Source organism: Cebus imitator, unplaced genomic scaffold, assembly GCF_001604975.1.
Source record: "Cebus imitator isolate Cc_AM_T3 unplaced genomic scaffold, Cebus_imitator-1.0 Scaffold339, whole genome shotgun sequence".
Lineage (NCBI taxonomy): Eukaryota > Metazoa > Chordata > Mammalia > Primates > Cebidae > Cebus > Cebus imitator.
This window is the reverse complement of record NW_016107654.1, coordinates 393,409-409,276: the sequence shown is the minus strand read 5'-3', so window position 1 is coordinate 409,276 and position 15,868 is coordinate 393,409. Positions and strand designations below refer to the sequence as shown.

General features: G+C 54.2%; 1 protein-coding gene across 2 annotated transcripts in view; it reads left to right on the top strand.

Moving 5' to 3' along the window:
- EHMT1 (euchromatic histone lysine methyltransferase 1) overlaps positions 1-14,178 on the top strand; it is a 220,703-nt gene extending 206,525 nt beyond the window's left edge. For both annotated transcript variants that reach the window (XM_037730327.1, XM_037730326.1), the window contains exons 26-27: positions 12,567-12,742; positions 12,895-14,178. In XM_037730327.1, the coding sequence (XP_037586255.1) occupies positions 12,567-12,742; positions 12,895-13,075 (357 nt within the window). In that variant the 3' untranslated portion in view covers positions 13,076-14,178. The remainder of the gene's footprint in view (positions 1-12,566; positions 12,743-12,894) is intronic.
- Positions 14,179-15,868: the final 1,690 nt, after the last annotated feature.

Here is a 15,868-nt window from a genome sequence, read left to right as displayed (position 1 = left end):
CCAGTCTCCACCACCCAGGTGCCAGAACCACGAGTGGGAGACAACAGGGTCTGCTCCAGGAGCCTGGTGTCGGGAGTTTTCTGAGGCTGGGGTAGGGGTGACTGACCCGTCCCGCCCTCATGCTCCTTCACTGTAGCCCAGTTCCATCATTGCTCTGGATTTCATCCATTGTCTGTTTTAAAACCTCCTGAAACTTGCAGTCACTGCAAGCAGGTGGGGAAATGACGGTTTTCTCATCTCAAACACCAGCCACCAAGCCACAGAATAAACCTCATTCCTGGGAATTGGGTACTAGGCAGCGGTCTTCACGGCAGTGGCCCCTGTGGACTGCCATGCCACCCCCAACCCTGGGCTCCGTTCCTGCAGCCACCTGCTAAGGAATAACTGCGGGTGCAATGATTTGTGTTCCATTGAAGAGAAACCAGGCTCTGGAAGGTCACAGTGTTGAGGCATCTCTCCCTGTGCAGTGGTGCTGAGCCCTCAAGGGCCAGTGGCCTCTGTGTGTGTGTGCGTGCACATGTGCAGCGTTGTGGGGGCTCCTCTCTGAGCGCTGCCTGTTCCAGCCTCACCGTGGAGAGACTGCCTCCTGTGGGCTGGTAACATAGTTTCATCAAGGCTCTGTTGTCACGTGTGTGTGCACAGCTGTCTTACTCTGTGGCTTTCTTACTTCCTAATGACGTCTTGTAGTGAACAGAAGTTCTTGTTTTTATTCTAGTTCAATTTACCAGTCTTTTCCTAAATACTGGGATTTTGTAACGTCCTAGTGATATTTTTTGAAAACGTGAATATTTCCCAGAAACAGTCCGGTTTGCTTTTGCGTTGGGTCCGTGTGTAGGTGGACAGCTGTCCTGCTGTGTGGTGTAAGATCAGAGTCAAGGGTTATTTCCCTGTCTTGTCACCTGGCTGACTCAGCACCGTTTGTGGAGAAGATTGTCCTTTCCCACTCAGCAGTGAGGCTGTTGTCATAGCTCAGTGTCCTCGTCCTGTCAGTCTGCAGACTGTTCTTGGCCTGCGCTGTCTTGCCTTAATTACTTTAGTTATTGTAGTTTACATCTTCTCAACTTAGAGGTTTTTTTTTTTTTTGTGAAAGAGACCAGGTCTTGCTCTGTTGCCCATGCTGGAGTGCAGTGGCAGAGTGATGGCTCACTGCAGCCTTGAACTCCTGGGCTCAAGTGATCACCCTGCCTTGACCTCCCAAGTAGGTAGGACTACAAGTGCGCACTGCCATGCCCGGCTAATTTTTTTATTTTACGTTTGTAGAGATGGAATGTCACTGTGTTGCCCAGGCTGCCCTCAAATTCTTAGCCTCAGGGAATCCTCCTGCCTTGGCCTCCCAAAGCGCTAGGATTACAGGAGTAGCCACTGTGCCCAGCCTCACCATAGAATTTGTGTTTTGCTCTTTTTGGTCTTCATATAAGTTTTGAAGTCATCTTGACAAGTTCTACGGAAGCTCCTGGAGGGATTTGATTGGGACTGCACTGGACCTGTCAGTCAGGTCAGGACACACAAGGCACTCACTGTACTGTGCTGGTTCTTGAACACGGTAGACCTCTTCATTTCTTAGATTTTTCTTAATTAGCCCCAGTAATATTTTAGGTTTTCTGTGGTGTGGTCTGGTATATCTTTTGTTGGATTTTTGTAAATCACATAGGTTTTTGAGATATTTTTCTCTTGGATCAACTTTATTGCAGTCAATTTAAAAACAGTAAGACAAACTAAAGTGTATGGTTTCAGTTTTTACAAATGTACATTCCAGTATAATCAATGCCACAACAAAATATGGATCATTTCCGTCACCCCAAAATCCCCTGTGAGCCCTTAGTCCCTCCTTCTCTCCTGCCCATCTTTGTAGCTTAGTTTCCCCTGCATTAGAATTTTCTATAAATGGAATCCCGTGTCTGGCTCTGCGTGTTTTGTGATTTGCCCAGGGGCCCGCACGTGTCGGTGGCTTGTTCCTTTCTGTTGTGAGCACCAACCCACCCGGCCTCCCTGCTGGTTGATGCTAACCTGTGGGTGGGCCTCCGTCCTTTCCAGTTCTGCTGTCACGAGTGAACCTGCTGCGACTCCCCGAGACTTGTTTTTAAGGGACATGAATTTTTATTTCTCTTGAGTAAATGAGGTGGGGTTACTGGTTCATATGACGGGCACCTTTAACTTTAAAAACAAACCACTAGTTGTCCAAAGCGGCCATAGCACTTCCCGTTCCCACTGCAGTGAGTGAGAGCTCCAGACACCGTGACTTAGCGATTCCCCTGCCTCGGCCTCTGGAGTAGCTGGGATTACAGGCACCTGCCACCACGCCCACTGATTTTTATATTTTTAGTAGAGACGAGGTTTTGCCATGTTGGCCAAGCTGGTCTCAAACTCGTGACTGCAGGTGACCCACCTGCCTCGGCCTCCCCAAGTGCTGGGATCACAGGCTTGAGTCACTGCACCGCGCCTAAAACTTGGCTGTTTTTTAACTGGCTGCTTGTCTTGAGTTGTAGGAGCTCTTTCCGTCTTCTGACTCTATCTCATACACGTATAAATATGTGTGTGACGTGAATATTTTCTTAGTCTGTGCCTTGCCTCCTCACTTTCTTAACAATGTCTTTCAGGAAGCGGAAATTTTTTAATTCTGTTGCCTTTCCACATCCCAAGAATTCCCTGTTGATCCCAGGATTGTGAAGATATTTTCTCCTTTTTAAAAAAGTCTTACATAAAAATGCAAGTTAAGGCCAGGCACACTGGCATGCTCCTGTAATCCCAGCACTTGGGGAGGCCGAGACAGGTGGATCACTCACCTGATCCCAGGAGTCTGCAGTGAGCCCTGATGGAGCCAGTGCACTCCATCCTGGCCTGTCTCTCAGCAATGTGGGTTTGAAGTAAGAGTTGAGGTTCACTGTGTGCATGTGAACAGTTAATCCGGCACCACTGGTTCTGCTCATACCAGCCAGTGCACATCTGCATCTGGACCATGCTTTGTTCCTTTGATCTGTTTGCTGATCCTGAAAGCAGAGCCACATTCTCTTCATTTGTAGTAAATGTTGGGAGCCAGGTAGTATTTGTCCTCACACTCTGTTCTTTTCCAAAACTGTTTCCCTCCTCTGTGTCCTTTGCATTTCCAGACAGTTGAGAGCCCAGGCCGAGGCTGCTGGAATTTCTGCTGAGACTGCACTGAGTCTGCTGGCCATTAGCACATGGAGCCTCCTGATCCTGCGTCTGTACGTGGCCTAGCTCTCTTTGAGTTGGATCTTTAGTTTCTCAGCAGAGCCTTGTTGCTTTTTTCTTTTTTTGGCAGAGTCTCGCTCTGTGGCCCAGGCTGGAGTGCAGTGGTGCGATGTTGTCTCACTGCGACCTCCGCCTCCTGGCTTCAAGCGATTCTCCTGCCTCGGCCTCCAGAGTAGCTGGGATTACAGGCACATATCACCACGCCCAGCAAATTTTTGTATTTTTAGTAGAGTCGGGGTTTCACCATGTTGATCAGGCTGGTCTCGAACTCCTGACCTCGTGATCCGCCCGCCTCAGACTCCCAAAGTGCTGGGACTACAGGCGTGAGCCCCTGCGCCTGGCGCCTTGTCGCTCTTGCTGTGTGGATCTCACACCAGGTTTTGTTAAATGTATTCCTAAAAACTTCAGACTTTTCATATGTTATAAACCATATTTTTAAAATTCCATTTTCTATTTGTTTTTTGGAAATAAATAATATGGAAATACTTGTTTTTTTGTACATTGACCTTGCTAAACGTGCTTGTGAATTCTAGTAACTTTTTGGACTGTTAGGCTTGTCTGCACGTGTGGTCAGGTCACATGTGAGTGAAGACAGTTTTTCTTCTGGAGTTCTGACCTGTGCAGCTTTGTTTCCTGTCTGCGTATTATGGAAGGCGGGGCATAGCATGCTTGTTTTCTTCCTGTCCCTGGGGGAAGCATTGCCCTCACCCTGGCTGACGTTAGCTTCAGGCCTTGTGTAAATGCTCCCTGGGTCGTCAGAATTCACTTCCTTGGCTATAGGACGAGGCTTCTGCTTCCTTGCTGGCTGGCAGCCGGGAGGCAGCTGTCTTCTTGAGGGCCGGCAGGAGAATATCAGGGTTTGCCACGCTGCCCGCCTCACATCCTGTGGGCCAGAAGCAAGGGGATGGGTTGATACGAGGGAGACTCTTGGGGCTGCCTTACTGTGCTACGTCCGTATGAGCTGCTCCCTCTCCCCAAGGCACCTGCCGCACCCACTCCGAGCCACGGCCACACTGACTTCCTTCCTGTCTCTGCAGTCCTGCTTTTTCCATAACATCGTGTCAGTGGAATCACACAGCATGTGGCCTTTGTCATTTCCTGGCGAGGTCGTGTGTGAGTGATGTTCAACTGTGTGAGAAACTGCCCGGAGGTCCCGCACAGTCATCCCCGGTTTGTGTCCCATGAATGTGGCTGGGTGATCAGGCTTGGGCGGGAGGGCAGCTCCAGCTGTCCCATCACAGTCGGAAGCAGGGGCCTTAGTGTCTCAGTAACCTCGACGCTCTTGTATTTGAAGAAGGCATTTTTTCCCACAGTTGTTGCTTCATATATAGAAATACGTTGGGTTTTTAAAATTATCTCTTTAACCTGTCACTTAGAGTCACCTATTAAGTGTAATGATACGTGTGTGTGTTCGTTGTTTTCCATGCGTGTGCCCATGTCATCACCACACAGGCTGCCGCCCCAGTCCCCAGAGTTTACTTCTCGTTCTTGTCCTCTACACCGGTGGGGCCGCCCAGTGTCAGGGAGACAGCGCGGGGCCCCTTTCAGAACCATTTTCTGTGGTGCTGGTGTGCAGGTGTGGGATGGGAGGAGCGGGGCCTTTCAGGACCGTTTCCTGGTGTGCAGGTGTGCAGGTGTGGGATGGGAAGAGCGGGGCCTTTCAGGACCGTTTCCTGGTGTGCAGGTGTGCAGGTGTGGGATGGGAAGAGCGGGGCCTTTCAGGACCATTTGCTGTGATGCAGGTATTGAGTTTTTATCAGAATAACAATAACAATTCTCTTTTCTGTCCCAAAGAGTTTCATGAATTGATGTTGAATTTTGTTGAACCTTAAAAAACATCTATTGAAATAAGACTATGATTTTTCTCATTGTTCTGTTAACATGAATATCTGATTTATATGCTGTTGTTACTGGAAATTTAATCTGTGTATTTTTTAACCATGCGGCGTCACTGCTGTGTTGTGTGGTTGGTCTGGGTTTGTGGGAGGGGCGTGTTCCTGCGTCTGCGCCGTCTTCTTGCTGCCTTATCTCCTGCCCTGGTCTCTCCTTTCAGCATCTGGCGTCTCTCCGCAGGTCTGTTTCTAGCATCTGTTTTGCTGCTTGTTATTCTCCTCTCCCTGTCTCCTCATGTTTCTGGTCAGTTTCGTTTGAGTGCCAGACACTGTATTTGCAAACTTGCCTGAAGAAAATGCACTGGGTCACCGCAGCCTACTTCCAGGAGCCCAGAGGCCTCAGAGCTGAGCCGAGCCCTGGCCTCTGTCACTCCAGCTGACTTTTGTCCCCGGTGGCCCTGGTTCCTGGGGGCCTGTCTCTGTCTGTTGAGGCTGCTGGAACAGAACGCCATAGACTGCGCAGTCTGCACAACAGACACTGGTTTCTCACCGTGCTGGAGGCTGGAAGTCTAAGGCCAAGGCACCCACTAGGTTTGTTCTGGGAAGGGCCCCACCCCCTGGCTCATGGAGGGACTGTGCCTTCTCCACTGGGTCCTCACATGGAGGGGAGGGTGGCTCTCTGGGGCCTCTTATCATGAAGATCAAAATCTCATCCCTGACCACTTCACCCTCACACCCTCATCAACCCCCAACACCGTCACCCTCAGCACATGGACTTAGAAGCACAAATATTCAGACCACAGCAGGCTCCCACCCCACACACTCGGGCCCAACCCTGAAGTGGCATGGTCTCCTGGCCGCCCCTGGTGGAAGCAGAGTCCCCTTGGTGCCCCGCTGTCTCCCAGAGCTGGGCGTGGAGCTCCTTCTGTGAGTCTGTAGGTCCTCGGGTGGGGCCATCTCCCCTCTTTTTTTTTTGTATGTGATATTGCTGGGCTTCCTAGTTTTCCTCGGCAGCAGACTGGGACCCCACTCTGCTGTGCCCCTTTGCAGGGGCCGTGGGGTACAGCCACAGCACGGCTCAGTGCACTGTCACCCTTTGACCAAGGCAGGCAGGTGGAGCTGTAGCACAGAGGAGAGGAGCAGCGCTTTGCTGGGGGTTTCAGAGCGGCCTCCTGATGGCGGCCTTGCTGCACGTAGGCTCGTGTCCTGCAGATGTGGCTAGGGCTTCGCTGGCCAGGTTCCTCCTGCCCACCTAGGGCTGCACTTACCAAGCTGTCTGTCTGGAAGGGCCATTTCCAATATTCCCAGTCCACTGTGGGCCAATATTTTGGAAAATAAGGACTGCAAATTCCAAGGCTGCTTTTAAATTGTCAACATTCAGCAGGCACGGTATTGCCAAGTCAGATCGCTGCTGGAGGCTTTCAGTTCCTTGACTCACTTGTGTTGGCCAGGGGCGTGCCCACCTCCTCCCGGCACGTCTGTGCTCTGCCCTCATACCTGTTCCCTGGCGTGGACTTTCTGTGCTTCCTGCTCCTGTCTGGAGCCACACCTGCCCTCACCTCCTCAGAGACGTCCCCTCGGCACTTCCCTCACTCCCTGACGCCCCAGAGCTGCCACGCTCGCCTGAGTCCTTACCTTCCAGTCTTCTTCCCCCAGACACAGCCAGGCCTTGCCTCCATTGAGCGCCCTAAGTCCAGGGCAGGCTCCGGTCCCCGCCACCCAAGCCAGCAGTGCCCAGCCCTGCTCCTCCCAGGACTCTCACTTCTTAGCCCAGGTACAGTTGTTGTTTGTTTTGGGGCTGTGGGGAGCTGCGAACACTCCCAGGTGTCTGCTGCAGCTCTGACCCACCCCTAGACCTCAGAGCCGCGTCTGCCTGAGCGTCGACATCTCTGGGTGCCAGGAAACTTTCTGGTTGTGCCTTCAAAATATTTCCTGGACTGTTGCAGTGAGCACCTGCCCCTGGGTCTGCCCTGGCCCTGCTGTTGCCATCTGTTCTCAGCCTGGGGCTCTAGGGACCCCAGGCCTCTGCCGTTGGCCCAAACCTTGCGCACCCCATTCCCCACTGACTGCCCGTCCCAGCGCTCCCACCACTGCTCTCACATTTGTTCGCTGTTCTCCCTCATGCTGTTCTGGGATCCTGCCACCCACCCTCCTGGTCCTTACCTTCTTTAGGCCTTTGTTCAAATCTGCCGCCAATGAGGTGGCCCAGGGGCCCTCTGCATGGCGTGCTTGTCTGAAACCTAGGCGGACGGTTTCTTCATCAGAGCAGCACTTGAGGATACATTGAAAGCCCTCAGTGGTGTCTGCCCTGTGAGGATTCTGGGATCTGATGCCTTTGAACCATAGGAACGGCTGGGAGAGGCCGTGCTCCTGCGTGAGGGGGGCTCCTTGTGCCAGCTGACAGAGTGGTCAGCCTGGCTACCATCGTGGGAGGTACGTGGACAAACAGCCCACAGCAGGAGGCTGTGAGCAGGGCCAGTGCCCCGTGGGAGTGGCCCCTTTGTCTCTCGGGGCCGGCAGCCCTGGCCGTCCACAGGCTAGACCCTGGCTCTGGGCCCCCTCAGGTCTGGGCAGTCAGGCCAAGCAGAGCACGGGGCTCTCAAGACCCCATGACCTCTAGGGCCACATGGAAGCTCCTGGGAGTCAGACTGAGGAAGGTGCTCATCTCATCCTGAGACACCACAGAGTGTGCTTCTGCGGGGATGTGGGTGGGGGAGGTACCATGTCTCCCGGGCAGCCACAGATCCCACACGCAGGGCCCGAGTGACGCTCAGTGCAGAGCCGGAAGGTTCTCAGGGTGGGAGGAGGGTTATTTTTAACGAACTGCACTAGAGAATCTCTAAGGCCAGTGGCTCTGGGCAGAAAAACCACAAAATGAGAAGACCAGGAACAGAATGGCCTCAGCCCTGGAGCCTCACGTCTGCAGTGAGCCCTTGGTGGCTCAGAGCAGTGCCAGCCCAGGGTCCTGATGGAAGGGCCTCTGAGAGCTGCCATCTCTGCACCTCCCCTCCCTTCCGCTGCATGGGGGCTTGCAGAGCCTGCTAGGGATCCTGGGAAGAGCCCAGATGGGCCCTGGCCCTCCCAGACTGCCTCCTGTCTGGCGAGGTGAAGCGAACTCTTGTAGTGAGGTCCACTCCACGCAACAGGCCCGGCGTTGTCTCCATCTTAGAGGGTGGGACATCCAGGCCTCACAGGAAGGCCCCCACCCTGGTCTCAGACGTTGCCACTCGGGCTCCTGCCTGGCGCCCACTGCCACCTTCCTTCTTCCCGCTGTCTAACCTGCCTGCCACCTGCACCTGCTCACCTGTGGCGGTACCTTCTCCACACAGGCTCTCCTGTGATGCCTCTTACCTAATTTTAGAGACATTCGGGTCTCTTATTTGGTTAAAAAGAAGAAGAAAAATGTTTTACTTCTCTGCCGCTTCCTTCAGAGATTCCTTTTTCTTGTCTCTGCAATTCCTCTTTTACCACACATTGTGAAAATTCTCAGACATACCGGAAAGCAGAGTGAATCGGGAGCAGAGGCTCCTATGCCCCCTCCTGGACTTGGTGGTTGTTAGTGTCGTGCTTTATTTGCTTCATCCCATTTTGCTGATACAAAGTTGGTGACAAATAGAACATTTTACCCCCAGCGATGTCAGCGCGCCTGTGAATGGTGATGCCTGACAAGATTGGCCATCATGTGATGTTCATCCACAGACCTTCCTGCTTTCCCCAGTGTCCCTCCCTGGGTTGCCCCTCTGGAATCAGGTGGGCTGTTCCTTGTATGATACTTGCCACATCCCAGAAGGTTCTTTAACAGCAGCCCACATGGTGGCCAACAGCCGGAGGAATCCCATGGTCCAGATTTCTGTGTGCCCCTCACAGTGTTATTTCACTTTTCTCTTATCCCTTGTGTTTGCTGCCAGCTAGGAGGAAGGGCTGAGGTTTGGTGACACTCACACCGGAGCTGCTGTGTCCCATAGGGAGCTTTATGGCTGTGCCATGGGGTGGGATGAGTCTTGACTGCCCACCCTGGGCATCCATGCCTTCCATATTCATTAACAGACATTTTTCTGTTTTAATAAATAAACCTAAACCTGGGCAGGCAAGCTCAATGCTTTATTCTTACCATTTAGTTACCAAGTTTCAGAGTAAGGAAGTGGCATAAAAATTACTGGCAGCAAAGAAATTTTGGCCTTTTTAAAAATTTCCTCTGTTTTGAGCGTTAATGTGGGCTCATAGAGTTTTACATTTCTTTACATGTAAAAACCAAATTTTTTACATGTGTGTTTTGATCAGTTATAGCCATTCTTATTTAGTGGTCAGATTGTCCCCTCTGGTCGTAGGGAGCCTGTGCAGGCGAGCCCTCCTTGGGGGACAGTGCTGTCTGGCACCTCATGGACCCCAGGCCTCTCTACGTCCCTGGGCCCAGGCTTGGAAGCCATTTCTCTAGGATGTGCTTGTACTTTTGGAGGAGAAAGATTTTTAGACACTGAAACGAGACTGGGGTGCCCAGTGCTGTCAGCGTGCCATGGGCTCCAGATTCACTTTTCAGAGGACAGAGCTGTGAAGTAAGCAAATGTTTAAATATGTGTTCGTGTTAATATTTCCAATTCGCATTTAACAGTATACTGTTTTTATCCAACTTCTTTGATTTCCTGTTTGCATCTCTTACAACAAAAATCCTGGTTTCTGAAATCTTTAGTTTCAAAGTAGCACTCCAGATATCACTGTTAACAGCAAGCGCCAGCACCGTGTGGAACGGCGTCTGCGTCTCTGCAGCGTCTCAGTCCTTAGGGCATGCTCCTCGGACACGGGACAGAGTCCTGTGCTTCGCGGCACTGGAAATGTTTCTTGTGTGATTGTGTCACTGGTGTAATATGCAGTTGCATGAATTTTAGTTCATTTTGAATGTTACAGTTTAATTTTTGTGGTTTTTTGCTGCTTAGGAAGTTCATACCCAGAAAAGCCTTGCTTCTCCACATTCTCCGTATTCTGTTACCCGCTGTCTGAGTCCATTCGGGCCTCCATAGCAAAACACTGTGAACTGTGAGGCTTACAAATCTCACTGCTCTGGAGGCTGGAAGTCCCAAGATGAAGGCGCTGGCAGATCTGGTGCTGCCAAGGGCTTCCTGGTTCTTAGCCAGTGACTTCTCACTGTGTCCTCACGTGGCGAAGGGGCACAGCTGCTCTCTGGGGTCCCTTTCATGAGGGCACAATTCCCTCTACCCCCATGACCTAGTAGTCTCCCCAAAGCCCCTCCTAACACCATCACCTTGGGGGTGAGGGTCTCAGCCTGTGAGTCTTGGGGGGACACACACATTGCAACCGTAGCCCCTGCAGTAACCATCAGCAGAGAGAGAGAAAAAATACTCAAGTAGACTTCTTATTCCTTCTCTTTTCTTACACAAGAAGTGGTGGAGTGTGGATACCGGCCAGCCCTTAACCTCTCTCCTGCCATTGGCAGGATATTGGCAGAGTCGCCATGTTGTCATTACGTGGAAATCTTTCTCCTTTTGGGGGATCGATTTCAGCCCTTGCTGTTTATCTCAAATAATGTTGTGCACACGTCAGTTTGTGTGACCCGTTACTGTCAGTAGACAAAGCTGAGGTTCCGTTCCTCCACCCGGTGACGGCGTCAGCGGCCAGCAGATGTCGATTTAGAATTCCCGTCGGATTCTTCTGTTTCTCTGCTCCGGTTTCTCATTTCTCTGAGATTTTCATGCCTTGAAATCTTGCTTTGTTGTTCTTGATTGAGGACAGCCTTAGGAGCTGCCTTGAAAATACACACGTCTGTTGGCCCAGCATCTGGTTCATCCTAAGGCGGGACTCTGTGTTCGTTTCCTCAGTGTTTCTTTTTTTTTTTTTTTTTTTTTTAGACGGGGTTTTACCATGCTGGTCAGGCTGGTCTTGAACTCCCGACCTCAGGTCGCTTGGGTTGTTCCTGTTAACATGTAGGGAGGACGCTGGTTTCTCTCCCTTGTGGGTTTCGTTTCCCTAGTGCGATTGGCAGGGTTCCCGCCACAGACCCCGCCTCCCGCGTGGCCCCTGGGCCTTCGCTCCAGTCGTGGGTCTCTACCAGGGTGGCTGTCTTCATCGGGTCATGGTCAGGCAGAGATTTGTGTACACAGGCTTTGACACGCACCCGCCTCAGCAGCACTGCAGGTCCTTCCCCACGGGGCAGCCCTGTGCACTCTGCTAGATGGGCCGCTCCTGGTGAAAGGCCAGGCAGAGCTGGGCCTAGCCCCTCCGGGCGGGAGCCCCTCAGTTTCCGTCTTGCTGCTCTCCAGGACCTTTGCGTGTGCGCTGTTGCTAGTTTCAGAGTTGCTTTCTGCACCGGGAGGGGTCACCTATGGATTCTTAGTCCGTCGGACCCCAAAGCAGAGGGCAGAGCCCATGCCACGTGAGCCACTGTGAGCTGTGTCTTTGGGGTAGACCGGGAGGCGGCCTGCCGCGCCTTTGGCTTTGGGGGCTGTGGCTGGTCCCGTCCCGCAGCTGTGCTCACCTGGGCTTCGCCGTCTTGTCACTGCCTGCGTCGTGAAGGTTGTCGGATATCTGCCCTCCTCCATGCCCTCACCCACTAGTTTGGGTTTTAATGCCTTGACCTCTGATGTTCGTTGTGGGGCAGGTTGTGGACCCCGTGTTGTGGGACCGCCTCTGCCCGCAGGCCCCGCGCTCTCGGAACTCGGCCCTGGAAAGCTGCAGGTGCCTCCTTGCCCGCCTGCCTGGCCGTCCCCTATGGCATTGCTGTTTTCCATCGCTGGGTAACAAACCACGCCACCCACTCGCCCCAGTGTGCGCAGCAGGGGTTGGGCACTGCTGAGCCTGGGTCCCTGTGGTCGCGTGGGCAGCGTCCGGGTTCTTTGCCAGCTGCCGGGCGGAACCCCCACCTTCCTGCCACGCAGCCCCTCCCTCCAGGCCGGCAGCAGCTCCGCCCTGGGGCTCCAGAGAGAGCTGCTTTTAAAGAGGTCGCGGGGCTAGATCAGGCCCAGCTGGTCAACCCAGACTCCATAATCACAGGTCAGTGCCAGGGGCGAGGGCCATGAGGCCCCCGGGATCCTGGGCTCCTCTCCAGAGCAGCAGGTGAGGAGGACGCCTCAGTCCCACCGGCCCCGGAAGGGGTGCAGCAGAGGTCGATTTCCGCGGTGCCAGACCCTCGGGGCTCCTCGTCAGCAGGACAGTGCGTCCCGGACGCCAGCCCCGTCCCTCCCGAGCCCGCCAGCCCAGCCACTGCCCGCGCGGCTCCTGCGGCCCCGGCCTCCTTTCTCTTCTGCTGTTGGTGCCAAATGGCCCCGTGGGCACGGGCGGGCCACGCTGGAAGCCCGGTGGGGACCCGGCACGGGAACCGCAGCCGAGGAGGGCAGGGTGTGGGGTGGGCGGCCACGCGGCGAGGAGGCGGCCAGTGCAGGTCCCGCACCGCGGCTGCAGCTCACGGGAGAAGCCCCTCCTGCGTGGCAGTACCTGTGCCCAGCCCCAGGCTCTGGGACCGGCATGTCTGGGCCTCGCTCACTGCGTTGCGTGCCGGCTTCTCTCGCCCTGCAGGACGGGGAGGTTTACTGCATCGACGCGCGGTTCTACGGGAACGTCAGCCGGTTCATCAACCACCACTGCGAGCCCAACCTGGTGCCCGTGCGCGTGTTCATGGCCCACCAGGACCTGCGCTTCCCCCGGATCGCCTTCTTCAGCACCCGCCTGATCGAGGCCGGGGAGCAGCTGGGGTACGCACCGCCCCGGCCCCTGGCCGCAAATAGCTTTCCTGTAGTTTAAACACTGAGGCCGCGGGGGAGGAAGCTGGGGCCCGGCCTGGATTCACCCGGCTTGTGGGAGGTGCCGCTGGGTTCGACCTGAGTCTGGGCTGCTCTTTCCCCAGGTTTGACTACGGAGAGCGCTTCTGGGACATCAAGGGCAAGCTCTTCAGCTGCCGCTGCGGCTCCCCCAAGTGCCGGCACTCGAGCGCGGCTCTGGCCCAGCGTCAGGCCAGCGCGGCCCAGGAGGCGCAGGAGGACGGCCTGCCCGACACGAGCTCCGCGGCTGCCGCAGACCCGCTATGAGGCGCCGCCGGCCAGGGGGGCCGTTTAGAGGAGGAGGAGGAGAGATTCTCAAAGGTCCTGCTTCGAGGCTGTGCCGCCGGCTTCCTGGAGGGGTCGGAGGTGAGGCTGCAGCCCCTGCGGGCGGGTGTGGACGCCTCCCAGCCACCTGCCCCGACCTGCGGCCTCGCTGCGGGCCCCTCGCCCGGGCTGGAGTGCACACTTCGGCCCACGCCCCAAAGACGCTGGGAATCCACGCTGGCATCTCCTTGTGAGTTTCTGATGCTGATTTGTCGTTGCGAAGTTTCTCGTTTCTTCCTCTGACCTCCGAGGTCCTCGCTGTTCGCCTGTCCGGCCCAGACTCTTCTGTGTGGCGCTGCTCCGTTCTCCCCGCCCGCGGCCCGCGTGGCTGGTGCCGGGTCCCTGGGGCCGCACCGAGGACAGTCTCCCGCCAGTCTCGGAGAGGTCAGGAGACCGACCCCACCACTAACTTTGGAGAAAACGTGGGTTTGCTTTTAAAGGAATCCTATATCTAGTCCTGTATAAAGACCTCTCACTGGCGTTTCTTTTTAAGGAAGTGGTTTGCTGGGTGCGGCGGACCCGCACCGGCCCCGCCGGCTCCGTGGGCGCTGGCATCTTCTGTTGATTTTTTAAGCCACATGCTATGATGAATAAACTGATTTATTTTCTACCATTACTGAACATTAGGACAAACAAAAAATAAAAAAACACAGACAACGGTGCTGATTCTGGTGTGGTTTCTACTCACCACGTGAAATAAACTATCAACTGTATAAAGAGAACAAAATGATTTTAGAATAAAATGCAGGAAAAACTTTTTTAAAAATGTTAGTCTTGTAGTGTGAATAAACTTGCCATCACCTTTTGTGTGGTGGCCTGGCAGGTCATATACTTTTTTTTGGCATATACCTTTTTAAATACTGTAATTAGTGCAGTAACAGTGGGGTTTTTTTTGTGCAACTCTTCTAAGACATTCATAATGCAGTCATGTTTATTTTTTTCTGTTAAAATGTTTTTGACAGTTTTAAGAGCAGTCTTTTGGCTCTGACCATTTCTTGTTCTGTTTTCAATGAAATCAATAAAAAAAAAAAGAGAAGTACTTTAAATGGGGTTTTTATTAATGATACCATATTTCAGCTGGTCTCTGCAGAACTTGGGGTCCCCCTGGACCTGGCCCAGCTCTGTGTCCCCATCCAAGGAAATACAGCTGGATGTATTTCAGCTTTTCACCCCAGATTTGTCCCCAAAGAGGGGACATTCCGGGCAGAGGTTGGGGAGCTGTGTGCACGTGTCGAATGAGTGTGTGTGTGAGTGCGTGTGTAAAACCGTGAGTGTGAGCACACTGGCGTGTTGTCTGCATGTGTGAGTACATGTGTAAAACCATGAGTGTGAGCACACTGGTGTGTTTTGTCTGTGAGTGCATGTGTAAAAAGGTGAGCGTGAGCACACTGGCGTGTTGTGTGTGAGTGCATGTGTAAAAAGGTGAGCGTGTGAGCACACTGGCATGTGTGTCTGTGTGCGTGTTTAGAAAGGTGAGAGAGCACACTGGCGTGTGTCTGCGTGTGTAAAGCCGTGAGTGTGAGCACACTGGCGTGTTGTGTCTGTGTGTGAGTGCGTGTGTAAAACCGTGAGTGAGCACACTGGCGTGTTTTGTGAGTGCGTGTGTAAAACAGCACACTGGCATGTTTTGTGTGTGTGAGTGCGTGTGTAAAACTGAGCACACTGGTGTGTTGTCTGTGTGTGAGTGCGTGTGTAAAACCGTGAGTGAGCACACTGGCATGTTTTGTGTCTGTGAGTGCGTGTGTAAAAACGTGAGAGTGTGAGCACTGGCGTGTTGTGTGTGTGTGCGTGTGTAAAACAGTGAGTGTGAGCACTGGCATGTTGTGTGTCTGCATGCCCTGCGCCTAGCGCCAGGTGCTCTGCTCTGGCACCGTCCTGGAAGCCGACGGGGCACCCCAGGTGAGTCCCACAGCAGAGGCAGAGCTGCCCTTGACCAGGGAGGCCGGAGAAGGCAGAGCCAGAGCCCCCACCGCTCTCCAGGGACCCCAGACCCAGAGCCTGCCGCCTGCCGTGCTGCTCATGCCGCTGGCCGCACTCACCACAGGAGGGCTGTTGGTGTCACCTCGGTGGCCCTCGAATGCGCGGGGGTTTGATGCACAGGATTCTTCAGGCGTTTTAGATGCTCATCTAGCGCAGTAACCGCTGCCCTGCACTTTGTGCACAGACGGCCCAAGCAGGGCGCCCGGTCGTCCAGCCCGAGATGCAAGTGCCCGGTGTCAGACGTTGCACCACGGCGTGAACGACTGGGCCGGAGGACCGAGGATGGGTGTCGCCATCGTCGTCCCCTCTCCATGGGGCCGCAGGGGAGGCCTCGTTCCCCCAGGGGCCCAGGTGGCCTACGGCCTTCCACCTCAGTGTCTGAGGAGGGGCTGTGGGGTGGGGTGGGTTCCTGCCAAGCCCAGGCTCAGGAGGGTGTAGGGACCGGCCGGTCACCTCATCCCAGAGGCAGTGGCGGGAGGTGACCGAAGGGGGACTGGAGCTTGAACCCAAGGCTCTGTTGGCCCCACCAGCCCTGCCGGGAGCAGCCCGGTACAGGCCCTTCCCCTGGGACAGCCCGTCGCTGTCAGGTGACTAGAATGGTGGCTTGAGTGTCCACCTGTTCTGCTTCATGCCCTGGGTCAGGTGCTGGGTGTACAAACAAGTATCGGTTGACTCAAGCTAATAGCAAATATTTTGGGTGTCACAAAGGCCTGCCAGGGTGGCCCCACAACAGGGTACTGTCACAGCAAGTTCCTG